Source organism: Rhipicephalus microplus, chromosome 3 (assembly GCF_043290135.1).
Source record: "Rhipicephalus microplus isolate Deutch F79 chromosome 3, USDA_Rmic, whole genome shotgun sequence".
In the NCBI taxonomy this organism is placed as follows: Eukaryota; Metazoa; Arthropoda; class Arachnida; order Ixodida; family Ixodidae; genus Rhipicephalus; species Rhipicephalus microplus.
The window spans coordinates 8007104-8034639 of record NC_134702.1 but is presented as its reverse complement, the minus strand read 5'-3'; the positions used below and the strand labels follow the sequence as shown (position 1 = coordinate 8034639).

General features: G+C 48.8%; 1 protein-coding gene across 2 annotated transcripts in view; it reads right to left on the bottom strand.

The window, feature by feature from the left end:
* Positions 1-27536, bottom strand: part of LOC119183211 (transducin-like enhancer protein 4) — a 75534-nt gene that overhangs the window by 37083 nt on the left and 10915 nt on the right. The window contains exons 1-7 of one of the 2 annotated variants that reach the window (XM_037433606.2): positions 26937-27311; positions 7867-8031; positions 7732-7776; positions 7541-7603; positions 7265-7339; positions 5587-5842; positions 1593-1615 (exon numbers count right to left, since the gene is read on the bottom strand). In XM_037433606.2, the coding sequence (XP_037289503.1) occupies positions 1593-1615; positions 5587-5842; positions 7265-7339; positions 7541-7603; positions 7732-7776; positions 7867-8031; positions 26937-26981 (672 nt within the window). In that variant the 5' untranslated portion in view covers positions 26982-27311. Of the gene's footprint in view, positions 1-1592; positions 1616-5586; positions 5843-7264; positions 7340-7540; positions 7604-7731; positions 7777-7866; positions 8032-26936; positions 27312-27536 lie in introns of those variants that run through there. The other variant, XM_037433604.2, reaches the window with a different exon arrangement.

Below are 27536 nucleotides of genomic sequence, written 5' to 3'. Positions count from 1 at the left end.
TATCTTAACTGTTAAAAAAATTAGCGGGCTTTTTTCATACACCAGACATTTCTCTCATGAATTCTATTCAGACACCCCTATTTGAAATCCCCCTAACCTCTTTCTCCTCAACTCATCTCAACTGGCGGTGAAAGTAGTGTAGCGTCTATATTTTTGTGTGTACCAGCGAATTGTGCACGAAAATGTGCTTCCCTTTTTCTTAAAAAAAGATTAAGATAAATAATAAAACTGGATTCCCACTACCATCCCAGCACCTCTCGACCTATTATGCTGTCATTGGCAACAAGCAAGCACAGACGCGCGGGGTGGGTGGCTTTCAGAGAAACGTGAGCCCGACCAGGGGGTTCCCGGCAGTGGGGCGAAGTGCTTCCACCGTTGCCTTCATTCACGTCCCTCTCGAACGCCAAACAAGCCAACCAAAACCGCGACTCGTTACGTGCGGCTCTCTTCCCCGAGCCCACCACCGCGGGAGGGAGAAAAACAGACGTTCCCGCAGCAGCGACGGCGGCAGAGAGCCCCCACACCACCGCCGCCCCTTTGTCGCGGGGAGACAACTGGAGGAAAGAAAAGAACCAAGAAGCGCGCATACCCCCCCACCGCTTTCAAAACGCCCTCGAGCGAGCCCCGAGACGCAAAGCAATAAAGTGGGCGCCCCTCGACCAGTCCCGCAGCTCGGCGAACGCCGACTCGTATTGCACCGCAAATTGCCACGCGGTGGCATGCAACTTCCCCCCCTCCGCCATCTTTAGGTATTTTTTCGCAGAAAGCGCACAATGGACCTGCTTCGGGAGGGGGAACTCCGTAGCGGGAAATCGCTCCGGCAGGCGCAGCAGCAATCCGTCAGCAACAAAGGCGCCTTTACAATCGACCAGCGGTTCTCCCTTCCCGAGGGGACGGGGGTCTTCGAGACGAAAGAGAGCGCTGGCGGGCGGCACAATACGCTCCGTGCACGCACTTGTAGCAGCGCACCGTGCACGCGCCGTAAACACGCATCGGTCCCCCTCCGCGCCGGTAGCGCGGGAACTGCAACCACGACTGGGCCGGAAGCTAGAGGCTCCGTAGCAGCGAATCAGAGGGAAGTCAATCATATCAGATGCCTACACGATGCGACGCCTTCCATATCACGTTGTCCGATGCTCCGAGAATGTGTCGTCAGGAACAACTTATCCGCCCACGAGCAGAGCGAACCGATAATTCTCGCGCAATCTTTATGCGATAGCGAGCTACAAAGCGGTGCGAAACGCTCATACGCGAACTGAACTGAACACAATGCATGCGATAAGCACTACGCGTTCGGACCTATTTATCCGGGGCACTCACAACCGTAACTAGGAATGTGTGAGCGATAATGGTCGCATGTATTCATTGTTGTAGCGTAGCCTAATTATGGCCTCAGCCCACGAAACTAAATGACGAAAATACGCTTTCTCTCTCTCTCTCAAATAGTCAAAGCCCGCACCAGTACGTGCCATCACCCTAACAGGCATTCGCCCGATGTGCGCTGACCTAAAATTGAAAAAGCGTTGCGAGCATGCTCCCGCATTTATGTGTGGTGAAGTCATGATACATGATGCAAAAGTGGCGAAACTTACATGTCGCTCTTCACTGCTGTGAACTGCACCAGTCAAGACAGCCAGGGCCAAGCGTATTTAGTGCCGCGAAGAGGGAGTAGGGTAAGAGGGAGGAGGGGAAAAAAAGAAAGGTCAATGTGATTAAACCCCCACAATGGAAATGACGCAGCACAGAGAGTGCGAGACGCATCGATTGCGTGCAGTGGGACGAAAAAAAAAATTGATCAGCCAATGAATGATATCTTAGAAAGAAAAAAAGCGCAGCCTGCCCTGGTGGCGCAAGGCTGAAGCGGCTGAAACCAACAGCGGAACAAGTTTTTTAAAGCTTTTGCTAGTGCACTACGTACAGTCAAGCTTCATTATATAATTCTCCTGTTTCGGTCGATTCCCAAAATGCGCACGTATCACGTTGTTTTAGAGGCAACAACTTGCCTGACTAGTTGTTAAACAATGCTAAGCATATTTGTCGAGTGAATACCGTAAAATCCCGAGCAAGGGCCCCCACTTCTGTTTTCGAGAGATTCGCAATACGCGCCATTGACTAAGTGAGCGCCCCCCTCCCGCGCTTCGAATCATACCAGTTGCGAAACTGCGTTCCAAACTCCGAACACGCAGTTAACCCAAGGAGGATTAAAAAAAAAATGCTGAAGTGGAAGCTCCCGCAGTGCCTTGCCAGCAAAAGTGAAGCCATTTTTCGCCACTGCCAAGATGGCGAAAACATGTTCTTTTCTGATAGTGCCCACTTAGAGATCAAGTGGCTTTGATATGTTACTGTTAATTCTACGTTAGTTCTATATTAAAAGTCCATTGTTCCTGACGAGATAACACACAAAAGCGAGTATGGGTGACTGAGTTTCCCAAATACTTTGCCTCCAATCGGAGGCTTACTAAGGAAAACTGGTAACACTAAGACGCACTTGGAACACTATGTGACCCCCAAAAGTTTCCACATTACACTCATTGAGCGTGAGAGGGAAACGCTCCGTTCATAATCGCTGAACGGTGATACTTTATCATGCCCCTAGCAAGACGGCCGCCGCAGCCGCCATATTGCCAGAGGCACGGCTTCACTCCTAGGTTACGATTTCCATTCCAGCAATTTTTTTAATCCTCTTTGAGTTAACCTGATTTTTGTGGAGTTAGCTGACTGTCGCGCCACCAGGGAGCAACAAGACAAAACACCATGCGTTTAATAGTGGGCATGCTGATCTAACACGTGGCGTGACTATCTGCTCACTCCCGGGGGGAAAAAAGAGGGGGAGGGGGAAATGACGTGACCAGATTTCAATACATGGAGCCTATTGGCAGTTTTGCAACTCGTATGACTAAGTGATTCTCACTGTTTTAGCACAACCTCCGAGATGGCGGGTGCGCGGTGCCGCCATCTCGGAGGGCAAGGTGTCACCACTATTTTGGAAACAATGAATACATGGGTACTCAATAAAACATTTCATTAGAACTGTGGGTGTGCATTTTCTTTTATTCTTATTGCCCATTTTGTGCCTCTTTTTATCGGCCATCTTGAATTTTACTGCATGACAAGCAAGAACCCCCCCCCCCCCCCTATAAATCCTGACGAATTATCTTTCACCGAAGGGAGGGCGCTTGCTCGGAGTTTTACGGTAAACGTTACATGATGTCACGCGATTTTAGTCACGTGACTGGCTATTACGGCGGGAGCATGCCGCGTGACGAGATACTGAGCCACGTAACTAGTTACGTAGTCATGCCGAGAAGCAGCGACGTGACCTAAATTACGGGATTTTAGCCACGAGACTCTTAGATGTAACGAGATTCTGGCGGGAACGAGTCACGTGACTAGCTTTGCGTGATTTAGTCACGAGACCAGTTTTCACGCGATATTGCCCGACTTCAGCCCCATGGCTACCTACATGATTTTAGCCACGTGATTTACTGCTAGTACGCTGTTGCGCGAATTATTCGCGTGTCTAAGATGTTAAGCGATTTTCAGTCGCGCGACTACATGTTACCTAATGCAGTCGCGAAAGATATTCGCCTGTCATAGTTACAGCAATTGAGTGGCTTTATAAAATAGTATGAAAATTTAGAATAATGGAGGTTATTCAGGATACCTCAGCTATCTATAAGCCAGAATGTAAAAATATGTCGACAAATGCAATAACGACGCGACCAAATGTATGTTGCTGACTGTTGCCTGGAGTGAGTCAGACTATACTTTCTGTTGCGATTGTTTAATTGGCCCCGTTTAATTAACTAGCTATTGAAGGAACGAAGAGCGGTCAAAATGCCAATGAGAAAGTTGTTCATCGGTTTGCAATAAAACGTTCGATTAAACAGCTTCGAACTTTTTTTATCTGTTATTTATTACTATTTTCCTGCTAAATACAGATGTCGGAAAATACAAAAAAAGTACCAATTGACAAACCCACTGGCACGCCTACGCACGCCCCGATTCCGCTGCTCCTGAACCTACCGCGCACGATCGATACGCTTCCTTTGCACCTGTTCATGACAGCGATAAGCAGTCACAACGGTTATCGCTTCTGTGGCCGATAGCAAAACGTGTTCATCGCGAAGCCACCACCGTCGTCGCAGCCCTGTCGAGACGGCACAATCGGACAAATGCTATGGTCTTTCGTACGCGGAACGTTAGGGAGCACTGGCACGCGAGTGGGCTTGTCACATGGTATATTTTTTAATTTCGCGGACATTTGTAGCTGAAAAAACACTCAAAATTAACAGACATATAAAGCCTGAAACTGTCTGATTAAACGTTTTGCAAACCAACTTTTTCATTAGAATTTCTGGCCCCTGTTCGTTCTCTTGAAAGTTCTATATGTATGTAATATTTAAAAAAAAAGTTTCTCTTAATCAGAGCCAATAAAACACAGCAATAATACCCTTATTTTGTGGGTGCGAAGCAGAAGATGAAGAGGACGAAGCGCGCGTGTGCCGGTTCATTTCTGTCACACAATTAATGTTACATTAAAAAATTCATCTCAAAATTATTTTCGCTCATCTTACTGAATATTAATCATAAATCCAGTATGTATAATCCGCCGGACTCATGGCCGATCCCCCAGAGTGGATAGGTGCCAATGTTCCAAGGAGCATCATGATCAACAATTTGATTTCTAACATAAGGCACAGGGGCTTGCCTTATATAAACAGGGGCACATAAGCCAGGGGGTGGAACACAGGGTACTCCACCCCCCTCAACTTTTTTTCGCCATGGCATAAAGAGGAAGAAATGGCAAGAAATGCCCCCCCCCCCCCCCCCCGAAAAAAATTCTGGCTACGCGCCTGATAAGGCACCACCCGTTTCATGACCGATTCCTCGTGTTGGGTTGCACCAGGCATCTAAGGGCCAACCAACTACCAGGCATTTTCAAATCCTTTTGCCCTTCTGACTTTCTTATATATACGTCACGTCTCGTTCTTCTAATTTCTCTCTCTCTCTCTCTTTAAGCGACATTGTACCTAATTTTTTTTATAAGGTACAGTGTCCACCAAATTTCCCTTATGGGTATGAGCCAAGATAATTTACGCGACAACACAAGACAACACCAGGCCAACGAAAGCTTGCAGCTCCACTTTTAAAAGTCATCCCACGTATTTGTCACGTTACCGCGTTTTCTTATCGGTATCGTGCAAAAGTTTGCGGGGCTGTATAGCAATAACACGCGGCCCATCGACATTTCACCACAGCGGCCCAACCTACACATGCCTATCTTCTCATATTCGTTTTTTTAATAACTACGTTTTTGTGAGTCACACAGACGTGACCGGTTTCAAGCAGCATGCTTTTTTTTTCCTACTCATGGGGCTCCGCATCTGGTCGTCATGTGTTAACAGGGAACAAAAGCTACACTTAAAAATCGACGTCCGACATATTATATATATGAAACCACACGTCAAATCTCCTTCAGAAAGAACCCATACATGAGGAAATAACTTCTGCGCCTGTACCAGTTGGATTACCATCACCACCCACGGCATTACGTGCAAGCTTCGAGTGACGAAGAACACGCACCGGACCGCTTGTCATCCGAGGCAGCAACAGCGGCGGCGGCGGCTGCCGCAGCGGCAGCGGCCCTGTGGTCCTTGAGAGCTGCAGCCGCAGCCGCCAGGTGCGTGGGGGGCGGCGGCGCGGCCAGCGACGACAGCGCCAGCAAGCCCGCTGCGGTGCTGGGAGGCAGGCCCGCTCCCGGAGGCTGCAGGCCGGCCATGGCCGCGTGCGACAGCATCGGTAGCGGAGGCGCGGGCATTTGTTGCGCCTGCATTTGGTGCTGAACCAAGAGAGGCCGACTCAGCAGACGTCAGAGAAGAATCGGCGTCCCAAACGGTCAAGTAAATAAGAACGAAGCCACGTCAAGTAGTTCCGGTTGCCGCTAGTGCAGCTTCAGAACGCCTAACACACTAGCCGCAGTTTGTGCGAATCCTAAGTGCTGTGTGCATAAACCAGTGGTGCACATCGTCGAATTCATGCTCTTTCGCTTCCGTAGCCCCCACTGCCGCCGACAGTAGGCGTTCGCCTTCCAAGGCGACTCAGGATGGACAGAGCCTCGGCATGCGGATTCCTTATAGCCAACTAGCTTCAACAAGTTGTATCATTTGCACACAGAATGTCTGATCAGTAACTTGTACGCAGCTGATCCTCACCATGTGCCCGTCATCATTAGTAGACTGCACGTACTGACGTTCCCTGATCAACACGCCCTCACCGCGGAAACATTTCGAAGACAAGATAATGACTGACAAAGCTTTATGTGGAAACGTACACATGCAACTTGTATGAAGTATCAAGAACGAATACAGCCTAAAACATATTTAAAATCGGTTTTAAAACACATGACGCGCGACAGCTGAGCTATAGTTACTGTATGTGCTACCTTTAGGTATGTATACGCTACCTAAAGGTGCTACCTAAAGGTTACCGTATATGCTAGCTAAAGGTAGCATATACAGTAACTAAGCTGAGCAAGATATGCGGAGCCCCTCTCGACGTCGACATCAACGAGGTGGTCACGAGTTTGTGTTGGCTGCTTGCTTGCACTGCCTGCGTTCTCCGTGCCTAACGCTTTGCGTGCGCTGGCTGTCAGTGCAGCGCCCACGTCACAGTGTTGCGTGGTCACGTGGCCAGATGTGTTTATCTTGCCGTTAGAACTGCTTCTGCCAAGCTCGGTGCTCTTTGAAACCAAAACTGCGAGTGGGCGCTGTCAAAACGTTTCTAAATAACTAACCATCATGCACTCGCGCAAACAAGGTTTCCAGTCCTGACAAGTGGGTCATAAGCTACCTATTGCAAAAGAAAAACAAATACAAAAAGAAAGGTTCGCATTTTTTTGTGTCAGTGCTCCGTTAAAAGATAACACGGATAATTGTGTTTTGCCAACTGACGAAATACATTCCTACTTGTAACTGAAGCTCAGAGGGCTCAAAGTTCATGAATATACAAATATGCTAATTATAAGGCGGAAACACGTTTTCATTTTTGAGACCATGGAGCCGGTGGTCAGTTAGTCGATAAATGATACTGATAAATGCGTTATTACATACCGTGACTAGAGTCCTATAAAAAGCATCTGTTGGACTCCCCCCCCCCCCCACCCTATTATTTTCTGACAGCAGATAGTTTGGTCAAAACAGTATAAACTTCAAGGATCGATACAAAAAAAAGTTGCGTCGTCAAGGGAAAAGGCTGTACATACCCCGATTATGGCATTTAGTTCAGTCATCGTGACTTGTTTGGCACGTTCCACAGCTGCCGCGACTTGTTGTTGGTGCTGCGTTATAGAAGAAAGCAAATGGTATAGCAACAATGGCCCCATATACACGGCAAATATCTAAAGCCAAACGCATATTCATACAAATATATTAAATGGGAACCAACAAAAGCAATTGCTAACGCTATGTAACGGCAATACTGCATATCAATGCGTTAATACGTTACGAACGCGCATATAACACATGATTAAACAACGCACCTCTTGCGACAGGAAAGGCAGGATCTGAGCGATGATTGCGTTCAACCTCTTGGCAATTTCGGTCTGGGAAAGAAAGGTTAAGCAAATGAAAACCCACAGGTCTGCTAAGCCTGGGCTCTTAGAAGAATGCGTGCGCCATTCCATGGGAGTTCCGAGATGCACAATGCCTTGGGCCCTCCGTGCAGACTCACCTGCTTGTGCATTTCCACATTGAGACCGTAAGACATTTCGTAGTACTGCGAGGCAAATAGAACGAGCGTCAGAGACAAAGCACAGCCATCGTCCCATGGAGACACAGTGGTACACTGAGAGCGTATATGGCTCACCATGACGTAGTGCCTCTGCATCTCGGTCTTCTCACCGGCCAACTTCTCGCACTCGAGCTTCAAGTTGTGGTATTGCGCTTGGAGGAAGCCAAATTCCTCTTTAATGCGATCACACGACTCTGTCACAGTGAACTTGAACTGCTGGCCCGCCTGCGGCGGAGGACCCTGGAAAATGGAAACCGAGATTCGTTACAACCACGGGCGTTGGCAGGATTTCGTTTCGGAATATTGTAGGATCTTGGTTGTGGGAGGGGGGCGGGAGTGGTGGCAAGTGCTGGTGTGGCTTGAGGGGGACATGTGCCCCTTTTGCACCGCTCTGCTATCCTGCCGCGGTGGTCTAGTGGCTAAGGTACTCGGCTGCTGACCCGCAGATCGCGGGATCAAATCCCGGTTGCGGCGGCTCCATTTTCGGTGCAGGCGAAAATGTTGTAGGCCTGTGTTACTCAGATTTGGGTGCACGTTAAAGAACCCCAGGTGGTCCAAATTTCCTCCATTACGGCGTCACTCATAATCATATGGTGGTTTTAAGACGTTAAACCCCACATATAAATCAATGCTCTTATACGTACCAGTCTATGTTTCTGACGCGGGTGAAGGTATCTGGTTAGGATTCGCTTTCCTGTGCCGCATCATCGGCTCTGACATCGTCTTCGGTCGTCGCTCTTACTTTGGCGACCGGCTCGAATATGTACAGATGCACAGCGAACTCATTCGACTTCCGCATTTCGCCATACTAACAACAACACAATGATGTCATAGAGCTTCGACCAATCACAGTGGCAGCGAGACTCACGATGGCGGCCGCGGCGCCCGTTGCTTGTTTCCATAAAAAATTATGTTATTTGCTTTTTTTAAATTTTCGACTTGACTTTCGAATTCGCCGCACGAAATTACAAATCATGCATGACACAATAAACTCGTTTTTTTTTTTGTAAGTGCCCTCAGCAGGACATGATGTAGAGCTGACATGGAGAATTCAACAAGCCAATGAACTTTCCTGTTTAAAAAAATTTTGATGCCAAACTTGGGTCTCAGTGATACTCCTGAGGCGGCTATTACACGTGTTGGCCAACGAGTAGAAGCGAGCATGGGTGCACCATCAAATGGTTGTTCTAACCCCTCTTTGCTCGGCCGCGAAAAGGCTCGTGTGGCCACTCTTCACGAAAGTATATTTCTCTATGATGTGTGTCTTTAAGAGCGTCAATCGGCCGAAATGCTGTAGGCCCGTGTGCTCAGATTTGGGCACCCGTTAAAGAACCCCTGGCGGTCGAAATTTCCGGAACCCTCCACTACGGCGTCTCTCAATTATATGCAGTGCGCTCACGGCATCTGGTGATTCGAAAGCATTAGGCGAATTCAACTTCCCCAGTACCGAATCACTTAACCCAGGTGCGATTAGTATGGGTGCCAGGGCATAGAGGCATAACTCTAAATGAAACAGCTGATGCACTAGCGAAAGCGGCGTTAGACGGACCAGCTATCAATATTACCCCTACAACAGTCTTTATAGTATAGCTTCTAGATTTCGGAGGCAAATGAGGATGCGAGAATTCTCTACACTATCTTTAAAAAATTATCTGGCTTTCAACCATCTAATGACACTGGGACATTTCCTCATGTCATAAGCGATACCTGGAAGTTTTAATCACTCGATTACGCAGTCGTATTCCTCCATTTTTATTTGCTTAGAGCAGGCTTGACTCCCTCCCCACTTCGTTCTTTTTGTGGAGACGAAAAAACTGTGGAGCACTTTTTCATCTCTTGTAGAAAGTTTTCAACATTAAGAAAGGTATCAGTAGAAATACCATTACGAATCCTTGGCTTAGCTTTGACAACGTCAAATTCACTATCCCTAGGTGCACACACCCTAGGGCACAGCAACGGGAAAGTGTGCGCGGCCGTGCAAGATTTTATTGTATACAGTCCAAGAGACCACCGCGGCGGGACAGCAGAGGGGTGCAAAAGGGGCACATGCCCCCCTCAAGCTACACCAGCACAATATCAAAAGGTCCTCAGTTAACCCACGTAGGCTATAGAAAAATTTTCTTTGATATCAATAATTTATTGCTAAGTCAGTAGGAACTAATTGATCAAAACTTTTTTCTCAAAAATAATTTACAAAGAAAACAATATTTCGGATAACTTTCTTTTCGCCAGTATTTATTATATACATTAGTGTTTTTTTTTTTTTTGTAAGCTACCCGATTCTTGGCCGATCCTCCAGGGAGGGTGTGAGGCACGAGTTTAGGATCTACATCTACATTATATATGGAAGTTTCGGGACGTTAAACCACGCATATCAATCAATGAGGATCATCAATCCACTACACGAGCGTTATCACACGTTTGTCACAAACAGAAGGGCATGTGTCAGTTCGCTGCAGTTTCACAAGAGCCTCAGACGATGATAACATACACACACCGCTCTGGACGGTGTGTCGGTTCAAGCAATCGAGATAACGCCATTTGAGTCTTATCGATATTAGTCGAACAATTCTTACTTCATTTCTCAAGGCTTAACATATACAGGAAAAAAAATAGTAGCTGTTCATGATTTGAAGGTGCAATAAGATGCGCCAATTGACCATTATCTTCGTTACACTTGTCGATAACCAGCGGCGGAAAACGTGACGGCTTCAACAGTGTAATTGCGAGAAACGGAAAAACTCTGACCATGTCCCAAAGGGATCCCTGATGGGATGCGAAACAGCAGTGTTGCGCACGGGTTGAACGGCGCTAACGCGGGTGCTGCCGTGAGCGCTGGAAGATTCGTTTGAAGCGATGGCTGGCGTATTGTAGGTGACACTTGCAGACATGTTTCAACGCGTATACGTTAAGTGCGCGTCAGGTTTATTGCGCGTGAACCAACGAGTCGGCGGTGTAGCGAGCGGCCGTCGCGGCAGCTGCGGCGAGCGCACGGGAGGCGAGCGTGACGTCAACGCGCAGCCGCGGCGTGACCTACTTGGCACCACGCCAACACCTGCGGCGCGTTCGTATACGAAGGGACAGCGTAACACACGCCAGTCAAAGAGCTGCTTCGCACCTAATACTTCGCCCGGTTTAGTACAATAAGCGTACCCACAAACGCACTCCGCGCCCTCATATGCAGGTAGGTGTCACGTGAGACCAGTCGCATCAGTAGCAGACTATTCTCGTTGGCGAAACAGGAGTGGCATAGGATGGCTAAGAAAAATCTGGAGTCACTGTGTATGCTTCTTTTAGGAGTAGCGCATTTGTTTTCCGTTGCCGCTAGCAACCAAGCACTGCAGAAAAGCTGGTTCACAGCTCTTACACAGTGCACAGGCCCCGCTGCCGGAAGTGGGGCGCCGCCTACCAGGCATCTATCAGGTGACCGTCGTGCGCTCTGTAGTTCGTTAGCTACGAACTGGTGCTTTTATTTGCTTTATATTCATGTACAAGTTTCGGCGGCAAAATGTCTGCACAGATTCGGCGCCAGTTTCGAAAAACATGCTGAAATAGCCAATGATGTAGGCTTAGTTGGGCGCTCCTTCAATCTCGGAGGACTTGTATTTTGTGTTTGTGAGTTGTTGCTTATCTTCCATAGCTAACGCCACCTGGCCACGCGGCAGCAGCGGTGCATGTTATTCGGTACTACGCTAGCCTTTGCGTTACCGGACAGACTAAAACACGCTTTTGAACTCCCGCGGCAGTCCCGAAAGGAGGTATTTCTTTCTTCGCCAGCCGTTGACACGCCAGACACGTCGACTGGTGACACGATTCGCCGATAGGCGACAGGCTTAAGCAAGTCGCTAGCAAAAACAGAGCACGGCTTATATTCTAGGCACTATACCCGTAGGCAGCACATACAGTTACACTAGACTAGCCGGACTGTAGGTGCCATCTGGTTGAGCACACTTTAGACGAAGAAATACGCAGCTTTTATTGCAGCAACCGCGCATACAATGGATCTTAAAGATTGCCTTCTATTAAAGCACACTCAACTAACATAGAAACGCGCCTTCTAAGTACGTGTATTACACAAACATGGCACCTAGATGGACGTCGTGTACTGCGGAGTCGGCACCCTAACCAAGCGTTTTCTATAGGGTGGCGGAGAACCTCCTATCTGGACTGTTGCAACGGTGACGTCATTACCGCGGCAGTGCATATGTGTGTGGTCATGCACATTTACAACAGACCAGAGGGTATTACGGCGGCACCCAGAAAGCCCTCGGTGGCACCCATGAACAGCACCACCAAGTAAGCAACGATGTTCATATGCACAGATAAAATAAAACAAAAGCTTTCCTACCAATTCCTTCGATTACCATCCGCGGTAGGCCAAATGACTAAATATTGCATGGCGGACTGCAAACATGCTGCGCTGACACGTCATTGGCAGCAACGGGCTGGACCAACCGACATGCGCAGAGAGAACGGCGAAGCCAGCCGAATCGCCAGCGTTTACAAGGGCATACGAATGTATCGATATGGGATTGACATTAAGGAACACCACCCACTGTCGAATAGCGTTTGGACGCAACAGAGACTGCGTCGGCTCACGCGGTGCCTGGGAAGCAGTGCTACTGTCGCACTGTCCGCCCTTCTTAGAAAGGAGCCCGTTCTCTCCCTGCATCGAGGAATAACGCCTGGAAGACAACTGCGACAGAGTTGACACACCGCGGGAGGCCACGTTCTTCGACAGTCGTGCGCAGCCGGCCGATTGAGGCGTCGGCCGGCGCGGCTCTACGCGCAGCGAGCGCCAACGGCCCATCAGCGTGTCGACCTCGAAAGGCGCGCTACATCATCGCAACAGCAGCGGTGGCTGTACACGTCAGCCGAGCGCGGCGGCGGCGAGGGCGCGCAAACGAGGAGGCAAGAAGGAAAAAAACGGCACAGCAGGCGACGACCCGTGCTTCAGCAGAGTGTGTGCGTGTACGCGAACAAGACGGCGAACCGCAAGAACGCAGAAGGAAAAGACCGAAAAGAAAAAAAAAAGGGGGGGGGGGGGGGTTGAGAAAGCGCCGCCCAATTCGCGAGCAGTACGCTTCCACCATCGAAGTGCGTGCCTGTGGGAGCAACAGTATCAAACTAGGGACACGTTTGCTGCGCACGATGCGCACAGGGCGAAGCGATAGTAGCGAGCACGAAAGTGTTGCTGTCAGTTGATAGCTCGGGCCCGCACGTGTCGTGCAGCGCAGATTTGATTGCTATCAGAAATTGAGTCCTCCTTAAAAGCCTTGTGCATGTGGACATGCACAGTCGGCCACCGCAGTGTACTTGCGCATATGTGATAGCTGCTATCTGAGCAGCTTTTTTTTTTATGCGAAGCAGCTATTTGACTAGCCTGTGCGACGTTATCCCTCTGTCCACACCACCCCCCTCACCGCAGGTGTTGGAGCAGTGCCAAGTAGCTCACGCCGTCCTAGCAGTGCGCGGTGACGTCTCTCTCCCTCGCCTGCCACGCGCTCTCAGCGTGTCATCTCTCCCTCGCTTCACCCTCTCCACAACTGGCAACGCTCGAGCCCACTCCTAGCGTGGGCATCTAGAGTTACTAGGGAGTTTTAGAATAGCGCACCGCGAGCCCTTGCGGTGCGGTCGCTGCCACTGCGCATGCGTCGTAACGCGAGTCGGCGTTCGCGGACCACAGAAAATACGAAATTGCGTGCGGCGATCGCGGCCCACATGTGGCCCGCAAGCGCTGGTTTCGAAGCTACGTTGTCACTGCGACCGTGCGTTGCAGTTTGCAGCAGGGCAAACGCTATTCTGAAACTCATATGGCGCCCGCTACGCCCGCAGCGCTTGCAAACGGCATTCTAAAACTCCCTACTGTATATGCTACCTAGCTTATACAGTAACTCTATGGGCATGAACTCACCAGCGCCACCTCTCCCCATTTGTCGGCGAGAAGCCGCGAGTTGCTGGGTGCGCGCGACGCGCCTCGAGAATATCGTGGCACCGACATAGGCTGTGTTCCAATTCTTAGACAGCACGTAGACAGTCTACGCACACTGATTAGAAGACCGCACCGAGCCCATGCTGTCCGAGAATTGGAACACGTTTAGACAGCTTTTACGCGACGATGCGCCACCTCACGTCGAGAAGAAAAAGCTAAAAAGAAACAAACGTAACAGTTGTAATTCCTGGCTTGTTTCGTGTTGAAATCAAAAACAAATAAACTTTACTCACATTGAGCGTCTGGGAAAGCGTCTGCTTGTGTGTAGACAGCCATTCTGGCGAGATTCGATCTATCTGAGCCATTCGCTGAGCCGCCATCTTGTTTAGACAGCAAGGTAGCCTGCATCGTATTTGTCTACGATGCGGTCTTCCCGGAGCTGTCTACTTTTCCGGCTACGTGAGAATTGGAATGGGACTTAAGATGGCCGCCGTCCATTTAGCTGTCTATTTAGCCGTCTACGACGAGTATCGGCACACAGCCATTATGTGGACAGCGCGCCGCTGCTAGCTGTACCGCTGCCTGCCGCGCGATCGCGCCGACGGGAGGGACCACAATACACCGCGGGACGCCGTCGCGGCATGCATCCCGCCAGTGTGCGCGTACCTTTCCCGGCAGCCGCCGGCGTTGCGAGGGTTAGCGGAGCCGATCACGTTCGCGAATTGGCTCCGCTGAATTCCGCTAAAGCTCCGGGTATAAATTCGCAGCAGCAAGCACAGGACTGAGTTGACTGGCGGAACATGGGAGAGGGCTAAAGGCCAAACCTCATAAGCGCGAAAATGCACGCGACAAGCGACGCGACGTAGATCGGCTCACCTCATTCGCGCGACGGCTTCGGCGAGCGAATTCCACTGTTGCTGGCATGAGGCCGTCTACTCGCACCAAGAAAACCGCGTAGCGAGCGGTATGCAATTTAAAAATAAGATATATTGTTGTGTAATGAAACGGAAAGTGTTTATTATTGCCTTGCAGCACTTTTTATATGCACATGCGTAATAAACATTGCGTTATTTCTTGTTGCGCAGTGACTCGGGCAGGTCACGTGCACCTATGTAGTCTTTGTCTTTTCCTGTTTTTCGCTATAGGCTGCTTGAGCCCAGCACTTCCGGGCGATGAGCGACGGTTTCCAAATCTGGAGAACCGAGCGATCGCGCGAAAACGAGCACGCGACACGTCGCGCGAACGCCCTGTTTCGTCGCTCGTCGCTGTCGCGTGCATTTTCGCGCTTATGAGGTTTGGCCCTTAATCCTGCAATGGACGCAGTGAGGAGGATGATGATGATGAGATACGTATACCGTGAGTGACGCCGCCGGAAAAATCCTGCCGAGAGTGTCCATGTAATTGCTGTCGCAATAAAAATATTGATTACCCAAGCCTTGTCATGGGTTGGGTCATTGGACAACCCAACCATTACGCAATTCACATTGTGTGACACCTGGTTGTTTCTTCGCTGCATCAAGCCTGCCTAAGGTCAGTTTGCAAACGAGTTCCAAGTACCGGCGTGGCTGAGTTTTTTAAATAATGCGACGACTTGGATCCTATCTATCTATCTATCTATCTATCTATCTATCTATCTATCTATCTATCTATCTATCTATCTATCTATCTATCTATCTATCTATCTATCTATCTGTCTGTCTGTCTGTCTGTCTGTCTGTCTGTCTGTCTGTCTGTCTGTCTGTCTGTCTGTCTGTCTGTCTGTCTGTCTGTCTGTCTGTCTGTCTGTCTGTCTGTCTGTCTGTCTGTCTGTCTGTCTGTCTGTCTGTCTGTCTGTCTGTCTGTCTATCTGTCTGTCTGTCTGTCTGTCTGTCTGTCTGTCTGTCTGTCTGTCTGTCTGTCTATCTATCTATCTATCTATACGCTTACGTTTGGGTGCTCTCGTGGTCATGCCCTTAACTTGGCGTGAACCAAAATTAGCATGGGAGGGTAAGGTGGCTTGACGAATTTGACGCGCTGATCAAGCCATGAATAATGTCACAATCCCATCGCGTATGTCGTCAAACAAGTCCCGTCAGACAGTGGCACATACCCACGGGCGGGTATGTGTCACAGGTGATTGAAACTTAGTATCTACCCAGGAACGACGAAAACACACATAAGCAATTTTAACACGCGAGCGTTAAGAAATACCCGACGTTGGTAGCGTCGACCCGACGAATGCAAAGAATAAATATCAGGGTCCCAGCTGGAATCAAACCAAAGAATTTCGCGTGGCAATGAAGCATTTTACCACAGAGCTACGCCAGGCCTCGGACCTACTTTTGAAATAGACGCTAATCTTCGTGAAACGTCAATGGTGGTTGCAGAGCCTCTATACCCAATTTAGTAAACTTTACATATGTACAGCCGCGGCCACGTCTTTGTATAGCGCGCGAGCAGCCGGTTTTCGCTCTGCGGGGCGACACCTTTAGGGAGTTTCGGGCTCTGACGGTCTCTGTCAGGAGCACGTGCCACGTAGTAGTCAGGCTGACCACATCAGATCCCGCAACTGCTAAAAGATGTCGCTCTGCAGAGTGAAAACCGGCTGTTCACGCGCTCTGCAAAGACGTGGCCGCGGCTGTACTCCTTTGATACAGGTCGGGTTTGCGTGGTGAATTGTGGTGGAATAGCGAAACAACTTCCTTTAGATACGCCTGTTTTGGTACTCGCACATTCGCCGACGACCCGAGAAATGCCAGCCGCACTCGAGACAACCTCAGTTGTATAACAGTTCTCAAAAAAGGTCACGCAGAAAAAGGAAACGATTGACAAGTTGTCTTATGCACAAATGAGCTACTCTATAAGCCCGCCATCTCGAACTTTTCTGAAGAGAGGGAAATGATTTGATGAGGTTTGTACGGCAACAGTGCGACGTGGCTTAGCGGTCCGCCATTCTAGATTGCCATATACCGTGCAGGCCCAGTAACATAACTAGGTCGAAAGGTATTCCTTCCGCCATGCTGATGTTAATGCACGTCCGGTTAGGCAATATTTCTTTCAATCTGTCTGTTCGTTCGTGGAATCACAAAAGATTCAACAAGAGGTGCCCGAATGGCTTCATCAAGTAGAAAGCCTTCTACAGATGAAGGAATTTTAAAAAGCCTGTTAAATATGATGCTTTTTACCTCTTTTTTTGTTTCATGTTTCTACTTTGTTTGATGTATATATGTTTGTGAATGTTGTATGTACACAGGCAATAAAGAAAAAAAAAGCGATGTGGCTTAGCGGTGAAATGCTGGGCTGGCACGCAGGGGTCCCCGGTTCAAATCCCACTGTGTCGTAAGCGTTTTTTCTCTTATTTACTAAGTTTTTTTTTCTTTCATGCGATAGTGGTTACGGCCACCGGCGGCGGCGGCGGATAACTACGGCGCCGCACGCGATCCGTGTTTTGATCTCGTAACAGTTTTCGCTAAAAAATAATGAAAAAAAAAACACTAGCTGCGCAATAGAGATATGTAAGCAAACGCCTTATATTGTCGCGAAGACAATGTCTCGCGGAAAGTTTTTTTTTTTTTCTTTTTCAGCTACAGCTGGAGTTCTTTCTTTGCCAGATGCTCTTGTTAGAGGCGCTATTTAACGACTTTTCTCGAAGAGGGAGCCTCGAGGAAGAATGAGAGTGAGGAGAAAAAGCTGCATCCGGTCGGTCACTATGCGCCCCAAACCAGGCACTGCGCCGTGCTCCCGACGGGGCTGCAGAAATTAGGTGCATTTCTCCTCTTCTAACCACCACCCCAAACGAGCGAGCCACCGCTTGTGTCCTCCGGGGCAATCGGGGACCGAAATTTGAGCCCTCGTTTGCGCGTCAAGGCTGTTTTAGATAAACAAGTTTCAAGAAGCTGCTACAGTTTCGTTGCGAGGCAGGCTTCAGGCGACCATGAAAACTCGTGTTGGATGGAATTGGTTATCCTCGGCTTGCCTGATTGGTCCGTATAAGCCGTTTTCCAAATGGTGCAAAACAGTGGTCTTCCGCGCGGTCCGCGCACCCGTGAATGCTGGAAAACCCTATTTAAGCAGCGACTCGCGCCTTTTTCCTGGCGCCGACCTCCGACGACAGTGTAGCTCTGACCGACTGGACTTGCTCTACGCCATCTCCTGACGCCGACAAGAGCTCTCGCAAGTGGTGCCCCGTCCTCGGACTCCTGTGACCGTGTTTCCATCGTTCCTATCTCTTCTATCCCCTCGATTTGTCGTCGCTCTCTCTGGCTTTCCTAATCTCTCTTTCTCTCTCTCTACACCTTTATTCATATCCTTTTAATCCCTCCTCACCCCCATCCCTTGCGAGCTACTGCTGAGGTGTCGCACCCTGATGCAGACAGTTGCGGGGCTCACTTTTCCTTCTAAACATAAACACTCTACCCCCCCCCCCCCCGCGCCCTTTTTGGGGTGAGAGGACTCGGGGTCAACAGTGCATATCACCACCGGAGACCAGTCATGTAAGCCGAGGGGTATGCCATCATTTTCCGTGTTTTGTATTTGTGTCTTAGTGCATTGTGTAAATTTCAGTTGTATTAGATAAATAAACTCCCAATGAGTGCTCCCCGAAATCATCGTGTCGACTTGTCATCGCTTGCCTGTGCGGAATTGCTCCCACACTTCTTCGTCTAGATGGTCATCAGATGTGTCTATAGCTTAAACAACCCCGAAGTTTCGCTACAATATATTAAAACGACAGCAAGGTTTTCTTAAGTTAAAAGAAACGCGGACTCGGAAGCAAACTCGTTTTCTGTTCGTACAAAGTGTTGACTTTTATCCACAAGTTGCCCGTTCTCAGGGACTGTGGGCGTCGCTCTATCGGTCAGCAGAGTACTTGGTATCGGCAACGTATCGCCGACTACAAACGACAGATGCCACTAAGAAAACTGGCCAAGTGGAATTCGAGGCCCGTGGACAGCGGTTCATAACAAAGCACACGCAACGTGCAAGAAGAGTGGCGATCACAGAGAAGTTCGTGTTCCCTCTATTTGTCGAGGACGACAACCCCTTGACACACGGGGCGATTCCATGTCTTACACAGAGGAACCCAAGCTGCGCTGTCCCCGAAAGCGCTCAGCCAAACATTTTTTTTTAATTATGGCACACCACCGTGCGGCTCTGATCACGTGAGCTGTTCAGGTGCGAATACTATTAGAAGTTGCTGTACCTGCATCTGTTATTGCCGCGTCTTGTTTTCCAGACATTGCGAGCACACCGATTCCAAGTGTGCTCGGCTTCTAAGCACGCACAGCACACGTGGCATACCGATCCGAAGTTGCTCTGAAAGATATATGATGTCATGATTTTGCCAAACACGCGTAGCTTGCACCTAATAGCAACACGTCACAAAGAGGTATACTATAAGTGTGTTTGATATGATCATTTGGGTAAACCAATCACGCAGTTGCCTGACTCGGTAAACTGACTCAGCAGAAATGTACACCAATACGCTAGAAAGAACGACACCGAGAAACAACCGCTGAGGGAGACGTTTTGATCTGACCACAGTACACTATATATATATTTTTCTTTATTTTTCTTTTCACTTCGAGCTAAGAATTGGCAGTTTTTTTTTGGGCAAGTTACGTAACACCGAAACATTGGCACATTTAATGATTCGTGCCTGTGCTGCAATATAACGCTGACAGGAAGTACATCCCGAACGATCGGCCACACAGTGACCGCAAACGTTTATGTTGCTTTGTGTGCCAATAGAAGATAAATTCCACAAGAGACCTAATGGTATAGTTGTGTGTGGCAATAGAATATAAGTTTCAAAAGAGACCTCCAAAAAATGTGTCAATTTCCTGATTTAAAAAATAACGACAAAAAGACTACAAGACAGGTCCAGTGTTAAAGGGAACACCTACCTGAGCAGCATGTTTAGATTTCGCTATTATACGAAATAATAGCGGCTTAGATATGCGTACGAATACTGGTAGTCAAAAGTTCCGACTCCTCTTGACAGAATATTGACTTGCATGAAGGTTGTTTTGTAATCCACTCGCTCTTAGAGGGCCACGATTATTGATGGTGTGCATTCGAGTGTTCCCTTTAACAGTGGACTATACTGTACATTCAGTATACTGCCATGGACGAATTGGAACGTGCTGCCTTCTGCGAGGAAAGCGCTTTTATCTCACTCTAACACTACGAAGTATTGGGACGTAATATATATCTCGACGTTTTGACGTCGACAACGGTCGATGGGAGGGATATACACTGGGCGCTCACAAGCACTCCCCAACCACACGGCAGGCGACAGAATTTTTTTTTTCTCGTACGAGCGGCTACGGCTCTTGTAGCCTGCTTCGAAATCGGATTCAGCGACCAAAGAGAATGTCACTCCGCGGAGCGCGATAAAAGCGATGAGCCTCCCGCCCTCAAATGCTCGTCCCAGTATTCCTTTTATTCCTTTCATTTTTATTTCTGTTCAACGCCACGCTTTTGAGGCACGCCTTCCAGCGTTCAGCTGGCACACTCCGTGCGGCAGGTGTTCGAAGCATGTCTCGGGTGCACGGATGTGACAGCGCGGCCCCCTATCTGCGCGCTTGCGCTGAAGTACACTCGCGTCTATTAAACGACAAACACGAACTCGGCAGGAAGCGAAGTTCGTTGATAATGCCGCCAGCTCGCTCTGTGAGAACCTCGGTGTTCGTGTGGGGTGGCGCGCCGGAGATAAGGAAGTTTACAAGCTCGGAAGATAAGATGTTCTGTTTATATAGACGAAACGGCCGCAATAAACAGGCTGGCCAAAGCTTCCACAGACTTGTAAAGTTGATTGCCCAATCACTTGCTTAAGAATACAGCGTGAGCAACACAAGTATGAAGAAGATACGTTACGTCCCCTTTACAAAAAATGTGTCGTGAACCCAATATAAATACACGTATGGTTCCAGGACGCGAAATCCGACAATTTAATGGTAAATTGAAACGAGAATAAGCGTCCCCAATAATTCGCATGTCCCAATTTCTCGACCATTCCCGACGATTGCGTCCAATGGAGGAAGACAGAATTAATTGTGAGTGGACAGGGAGTTACAAAAGAGGAATGGCGCCGCACAGACGAATTGAAATGAGAATGGGCACAAATGGTGCACGATCCCACAATTTTCACAGACGTCATTGCCTGGAACTCTCTAAAGATTCCGTCACCGTGAAAAACTCCACAGCGCATTCTGTATTTGTCGCCCAAGCAACCCTCATGGGCGGCGAGTAGATTGATGGTCATAAATAAGGAAGAAAGGGAAGCTTTCATCCGTTCACGGCGGATCTCGCGTGCCTTGCTCCTAAAGGTTTGAGCGCACGTACACGCGTTGCGGCGCGTGCGTGTGGTTAGGTCTTAAAGAGCACTGACACAAAAATGTTGGCCTTGCGTTTTTTTTTTCTGCAATCTGTTCTTGGTGGCCTGTTAGTTATGACCCGTGATTTTCTTGCAGCGCGCGACCGACGGGATAGTTATCACGTACCAGTGTCACTTTCGGTTTCGAAAACGACAAGCCACCAGGTGCAACGATCGACCATGTCAGCACACAAAACTGTGACGCACTTCAACGCGGTTTTTTTTTTTTCGTTCGAACAGCAAACGGGACAGCAATGTCATCAAACACAAAACTTTCAACTCGTGCGCCGCAACTACGGACTTGCGAGCAGCTGCCGAGTCTGCTGTAGCAAACGCGACCAAAGAAAAATGGTGGCTATGACGTCGTCACAACTTTCTGCGGCGTGATCACGTGAGAGAAGTAACGCATTATTCGAAGGTCGCAGTTTCGGTTCCTGCCCAGGGCAAGTTATCTTTTCACCCACTTTTCTTTCTTCACATTTACCTTACAATGTGGCCTAATAACCTCCCCTATACTTTCCTTAACATTGTTGTCTGTTAGATTTCATTGATATTGTGTAAAAAAAAAAACGGGAAAACGAGCCATTAAGTGTCCACTTCTTTCCTTTACTCATTAACGAGGGTCTCGTACTGGCAGACTTGGTGGCTTAGGTAGAATACGAGGGACTATTGGCAGCTGCCAAGTTCACATGCTACATGACGCCACATAGGCCAATAAAAGTGTGCCACACTCGCCGCCGTGGCTACAGATGGCGCTGACTGACACTCCCACGTTTAAATTCACATATATACCCATAAAGTGGCTGGGAGGATAGCCACCGTGATTCGCGGGTTCGGTTCCTGCCCACGGCAAGTTATCTTTTCACCCACCTTTATTTCTTCACATTGACCTTACAATTTGGTCTAATAACCTCCCCTATACTTTCCTTGCCATTATTGTTAGTTAGATTTCATTATTATTGTGTCAAAACACGGGGAAACGAGCCCTTAAGTTTCCACTTCTCTCCGTTATATATATATATATATATATATATATATATATATATATATATATATATATATATATATATATATATATATATATATATATATGCGTGTGTGTGTGTGTGTGTTCCAGCGTGCCGTGTGTCAAAAAACTTTTTCCCGACTTCACGCCTAGTGTCTTTGACGACTATCCTTCCTACATGATTCCAAGTGCAAATATCGTATTTCACGAGCTTTGCCCCTACGTGAAACATCAAGAAAGCGAAAAGCGGAGACCAACGAACGAGATCTGGATGTTGCGACCTCCCAAGGTGATTTCACTGGACAAGAAGCAGTGAGTGTTTGCACGTAAATAATGATTGATTGATTTGTGGGGTTTAACGTCCCAAAACCACCATATGATTATGAGAGACGCCGTAATGGAGGGCTCCGGAAATTTCGACCACCTGGGGTTCTTTAACGTGCGCCCAAATCTGAGCACACGGGCCTACAACATTTCCGCCTCCATCGGAAATGCAGCCGCCGCAGCCGGGAATCAAACCCGCGACCTGCGGGTCAGCAGCCGAGTAACTTAGCCACTAGACCACCGCGGCGGGGCGCACGTAAATAATGAACAGCGACGCTTCTAACACGGGTCGATACCTGGCTGTGATTGGAAGATTTCGCTCGCAAGAATCGTGCTATCGTTCAAAATGTGAGAAGGTGTGAAGGAAAAGGAAAAGTCTTCCGAGTATTATTTGTGCGTATTCAACAGATTAGGCATCTAGTTTTCAACGCACGGTGAGTGAAGAAGCACGCCCGAACTCATGTGTCGGCGTTGCATACGCTGCACAGATCGGCGGAGGAGGGTCAGGGTCGCAGCGCCCCCCATCAAAACAGCGGCGAGAGGCACAAACTTTGCAGCCTGTTGCACGTGTCCAGTAAGTGGGTCTCATGGAACTGTCCATTTTGAATCAAGTGGGCGTAGTGTCATTTTTTTTTTTTCCTTAACGGGAACTGCTATTGCCCACTTGCCCTGTTCGTGCGATGTCATTATAGCAGTTCCTTGTCCAGTTAACTCCATCCACTTCCGAGACTAATCACGAAAACGGAAACGCTATCTCACACAACTGCAAGAGTGGCACCACCTATACAAGAGCTCCCGAACTAACCCTCAGCTAGTGGGCTGAGGCCACGAGATTACGTCATCGAAAGGGCCAGCGCAATGAAGACTGTATGAAGAGTAGTTGGTACAAAATGTCGATAACCTTGACATGAAAAAACAGCCTCTCACGTATGCATGGGTGATTTCTGAAGGGGATTTCTAGAATTACTAAAACGTGGACACCAATCTCAACCTGTAGAGTTTTTGCTGAGCGGTTATGGTTCGAAAAATGGCGACCACGAGGTGTTCCTCACGAAACAAAAAAAAAAAAAAGCAAGAAGTCATGCCTCTGTAGTTGTGTAGCAAATTGGTATAGTTGAAACATACTCATCACGATCAGCGTAAAAAAAGCACAAAACCCAAGAAAGTGTATTAAAGGAGCACTGACATCAAATTTACTCATGCCAAGATTTTTGCATCAACGAGTAGCTACAAACCCCGTAGCAGCAATTCGCGACCTAAAACGCAACTGAGGGATGAATAACTATCACTTTTATTGATTTATATTACCGGGATCTGGCACTATTCAAAAAACGGCCGGCAATCCCACAATTTTTAGCGCTGGGAGCAGCAGCAGTGGCGCAACCTCGCATTCGCCTCCAGATCACGCCAAAGCTGACCACTTCTACACAGAAAAGAGTGACGTCAGGCTCAGCTGCTCCGCAATCATTTCGTCTGCTAGGCGGACACATTCAGTCATGCCTTGTCACCTGCATCGCTGTCGTAACCGTACAAAGTGCCGACTCGGGTTCAATACGATAGTCTGGAGCTTGGAATCCTCGCGATTCGCAACGTCGTGAATTATTTTTGCTTCGAGCGACCTTTGGCAGAACAGTGATTCCGAAATGAACGCCGTTCCAAGCAGCACTGAAGAGGCGCCAGAGGATGCACGTTTCAGCCACGTTCGCTCGTGTGTCTCAGCTATATTGGCGTGTTTTGGCGAGCAAAGCATTCAGATATACGCAGAGGGGTCAATGCAATATAGCTATCGCGAATGAGCAGCAGCGGAAAAATAGAATACGTTTCCTGCTTTCAGGTTCTTTTTTGCGCCTCCAGATGGCCCCACCTATCTAGCCTCTCGCGGTTGACACGGTGTTACCACTTTTACGTGGACGCAAAGTCTACAAATGAACTAAAATTCAACGATACCTGCATGTTATGCATACCTGCATGTGTGCAGTCTAACCTGTGCAGGTTAGACTGCACAGGTCGTGCCATCTAGGCCCAGTTAAACCAAACACGTCTGCACATGACTGGGCTAGACTGCACCTGCACGCGCTTCTAAGCAAGCGCCGTGGCCTGCAATTTTTAAGGCCATTGCTAAAAATTGTTCAATTGCCGTTGTCGCTGCTTAGGCTCCAGCTACTTTTTTCTTTTTATTAAAGCCGGGTAACGTTGTGCACGGCAACAGTGACGTCAGACGTTCCGTTGATGTGGGTAATTTGAAGTGCGCTAACCCAATCTGGGCCACTGAAACGCAGTTTTATTTCAAAATAAGGCCTTCCTTAGCAGAAAAGTAACAGCACGAGAAATTTCTGGACCGTTATTTTAACAATCAACGACAGCGTAATAGTTGTCTTTAGTGTTTCTTTGAAGGGCGCCTTTATGATTGCACACTGACTTTGGAAAGAGACGATTGCCAGTGATGGACCCAACGCGCGAGCTTGAGACGCCAGATCAGACGAGCTCATCGCGGGCTCAACAGAGAACATAAAACCCTGACTGACCAACTACTGCCGACAAGGCCATCAACTAAAGCACAATGCGAGCACACCATAAGAGAAAAAGTGACTTTAGTTCGCCGTCAAGCGACAGCGAACTGAAGACGCCCTTGACTGAATTCCGAACGCGCGATGCAGTGAGCGGTTGTGCAGCGTGAGCAGTCGGTTTTTTTTACTAGCAGCCGCTGCCTCTCTTGCCGTCTTCCTAGGCCGGCACAAGACGCGAGCATGCGCAGTGGTGTTGTACGAAGGGACAACGTTACACAGGCTAGTCATAAAGCTGCTTCGCATCTAACAAAAGAGAAATGCTAAAAGCTACAACATAAGACACTTCGATAGATCCCAGCTCGTGATAGACAGCAGGACCTCACTAAAGCTACTGCATATGCTACCTCAAGCTATAACAGTGTACGGATGGATATCTTGAGCCACAGCTGTAATCATGAGGGAAAGGGGCGTTCAACCCCTTTCCCCTCCCCCATACAGGTTCCGAGCTACGTCACTGGCTTGAGCGGTGGTTTTTTTACAGCCGCCCGTTCCCACGTCGAATGGCGTCGTCGTCGGTGGCGTAATCGGTAAACACGACTAAAAAAATTTGAAGAAAAAAAGGAATCGAAAGGGATTAGAAGCCGCGGCCCTCAGCGTTGAGTTCGAGTATTAATCACGCTGGCGCTGAAAACTCCTTAGCGAAAACACCTTATACGGGGGTCATTGTCGGCCAAGGAATCGCGTCAACCTATGTAATATAGCGTGGTAGGAGAGTTAAATTCTAACCAGTCATTACACAGCGCTAACTGCGCAACGAATGTGGTTGCTACCCAGTGCAAAGTGCCCAGCCATAGTTCTTCGTCATGCAGCCACGTGCAGTATTGATAATGTGCACATAATACATTCCAGATGAGCAGCTACCTCGCTTGTCCGCAGAAGGACGAATACTGGCGTAGTGGGTGCTGTGGCACTTTACAGAAATTATGGTTTACGGCGTTGACACGTAACGGAAAGCCGAAACTTCCCATAGGCCTTGCTTAGAATCAGCATTAATAAGTGAATTTTATTCATCTCGCTATCCACAGCAAGGCATGTTAACACAATTTGTAAGCTTTGTTCTTAGCCCTTGTATTATAATTTAAAGTGATTTGTTACATTGTCTTAGAAAGGGATTGCCATATACTATTTCGGGCCAGTTCTTCCAAATGCGCCAGCGTCCCTCTATTTTGTAGAACACGTGAAAAGCACTGCATTCGGAAGTCAGAGTACGCAACAAGAAAAAAAGAACTATAATGAATTCTCGCGAAGAAACTTCTCCGAGGCTTCACGCTAGTTCCAACGCACGCGTTCAGATTACAAAAACGAAAGGAAGAAAACGAGAAGGGTTGAGAGGCGATGGCTGCAACAGCTGGTATGTCACTGGACAAAATGCACAAACTCGCGATGTGGTTTAAGTGCTGGCACGTAAACAAGAGCATTTACACGCACATTCAGATCAAATCGGTGCGCCGAAAGATTGTTTCACTCAGTCCGTGCGAGAGCTTGACCTGTGGCGGCCCCTATCGGCGGTAACCGAAAGTAACAACTTTAGAAGTCCGCTAAGCCTAAATAATAGCGGTCGTTGAAAGCAGCGAACTATTTTGGTCACACAACAATGTAGTTGCCCCGGCTTCTTTCGTGATCGCCGCCTGCACGGCTAGAAGGGGCAAAAACAAATAACCGTTGTTATCACCGACGACTAAACGATTGCGCAGTCAAAGATACCGATGCAAACAACACTTAAGAGAACAAAGCCAGCAAACTGATTGACAGCTCGTAGAGAAACTGGTTTCAATGGAAGCCGCAGCATGACCATGTCACGTAGTGGCCCCCGAAAGAGAACACAACGCATAACGCAAGGCACTGACTGACGCGGTTATTTCGGGGTGTGTTGCTAACTCGTTCGCTCTTGGTTGAATGTTAACCAACTTGGTGCGCAGTCACGTGCGCACAGGCTAACTCAGCCTGGTGTATCGTACTCACCGTGACAGGCATGGCTGAACTCACGGGGTGTCTAGCCGGGTACATGACGGGTCAGCCTCGCATCCGAAGAGGCGTCCCCCCGCCGCTACGATTCCCGCCGTTGGCGCGTCGCCATAGCCGTATCCAACTGGCTAGTATCCTGCGCTACCTGGTACACCAACGAAGACACATCCCGCCGCACAAGAACCAGAGGACAAGGTGAGGAGATTCACCCGCGAGGCACCACTTCCCGGGTCGTCCTGGTCGGCGCAGTTGTTGAGAGCGCGCCGGCTTTCGTAAACGCGCGGTCTGCCGAACGGCGAAGAGCGATTGCGGAGCCCAGAGATTGGCTTAATCAACAAACATGACTGTTCCCAGGCGTCAGCTCGACCGCGCTGGCACCGCTTTAGAGCCGCTTTCCACGAGAAAACGTTGGGAGAAGCGCAGCCCCCTCATCCCCGAGTCTCCGGTCGCGGAACAGAGCGCGTGGGCGGAGCGCCCACGTGGGTCTCCGGTCACCGACGCGCTCCGCCTCTCGTAGCCCCGTAGTGCGGCGCCTGACAGCCGAGCGTCAAAGTCACGCAGTCACCGACGCGCTCCGCCTCCACAAGTACCCGCCTC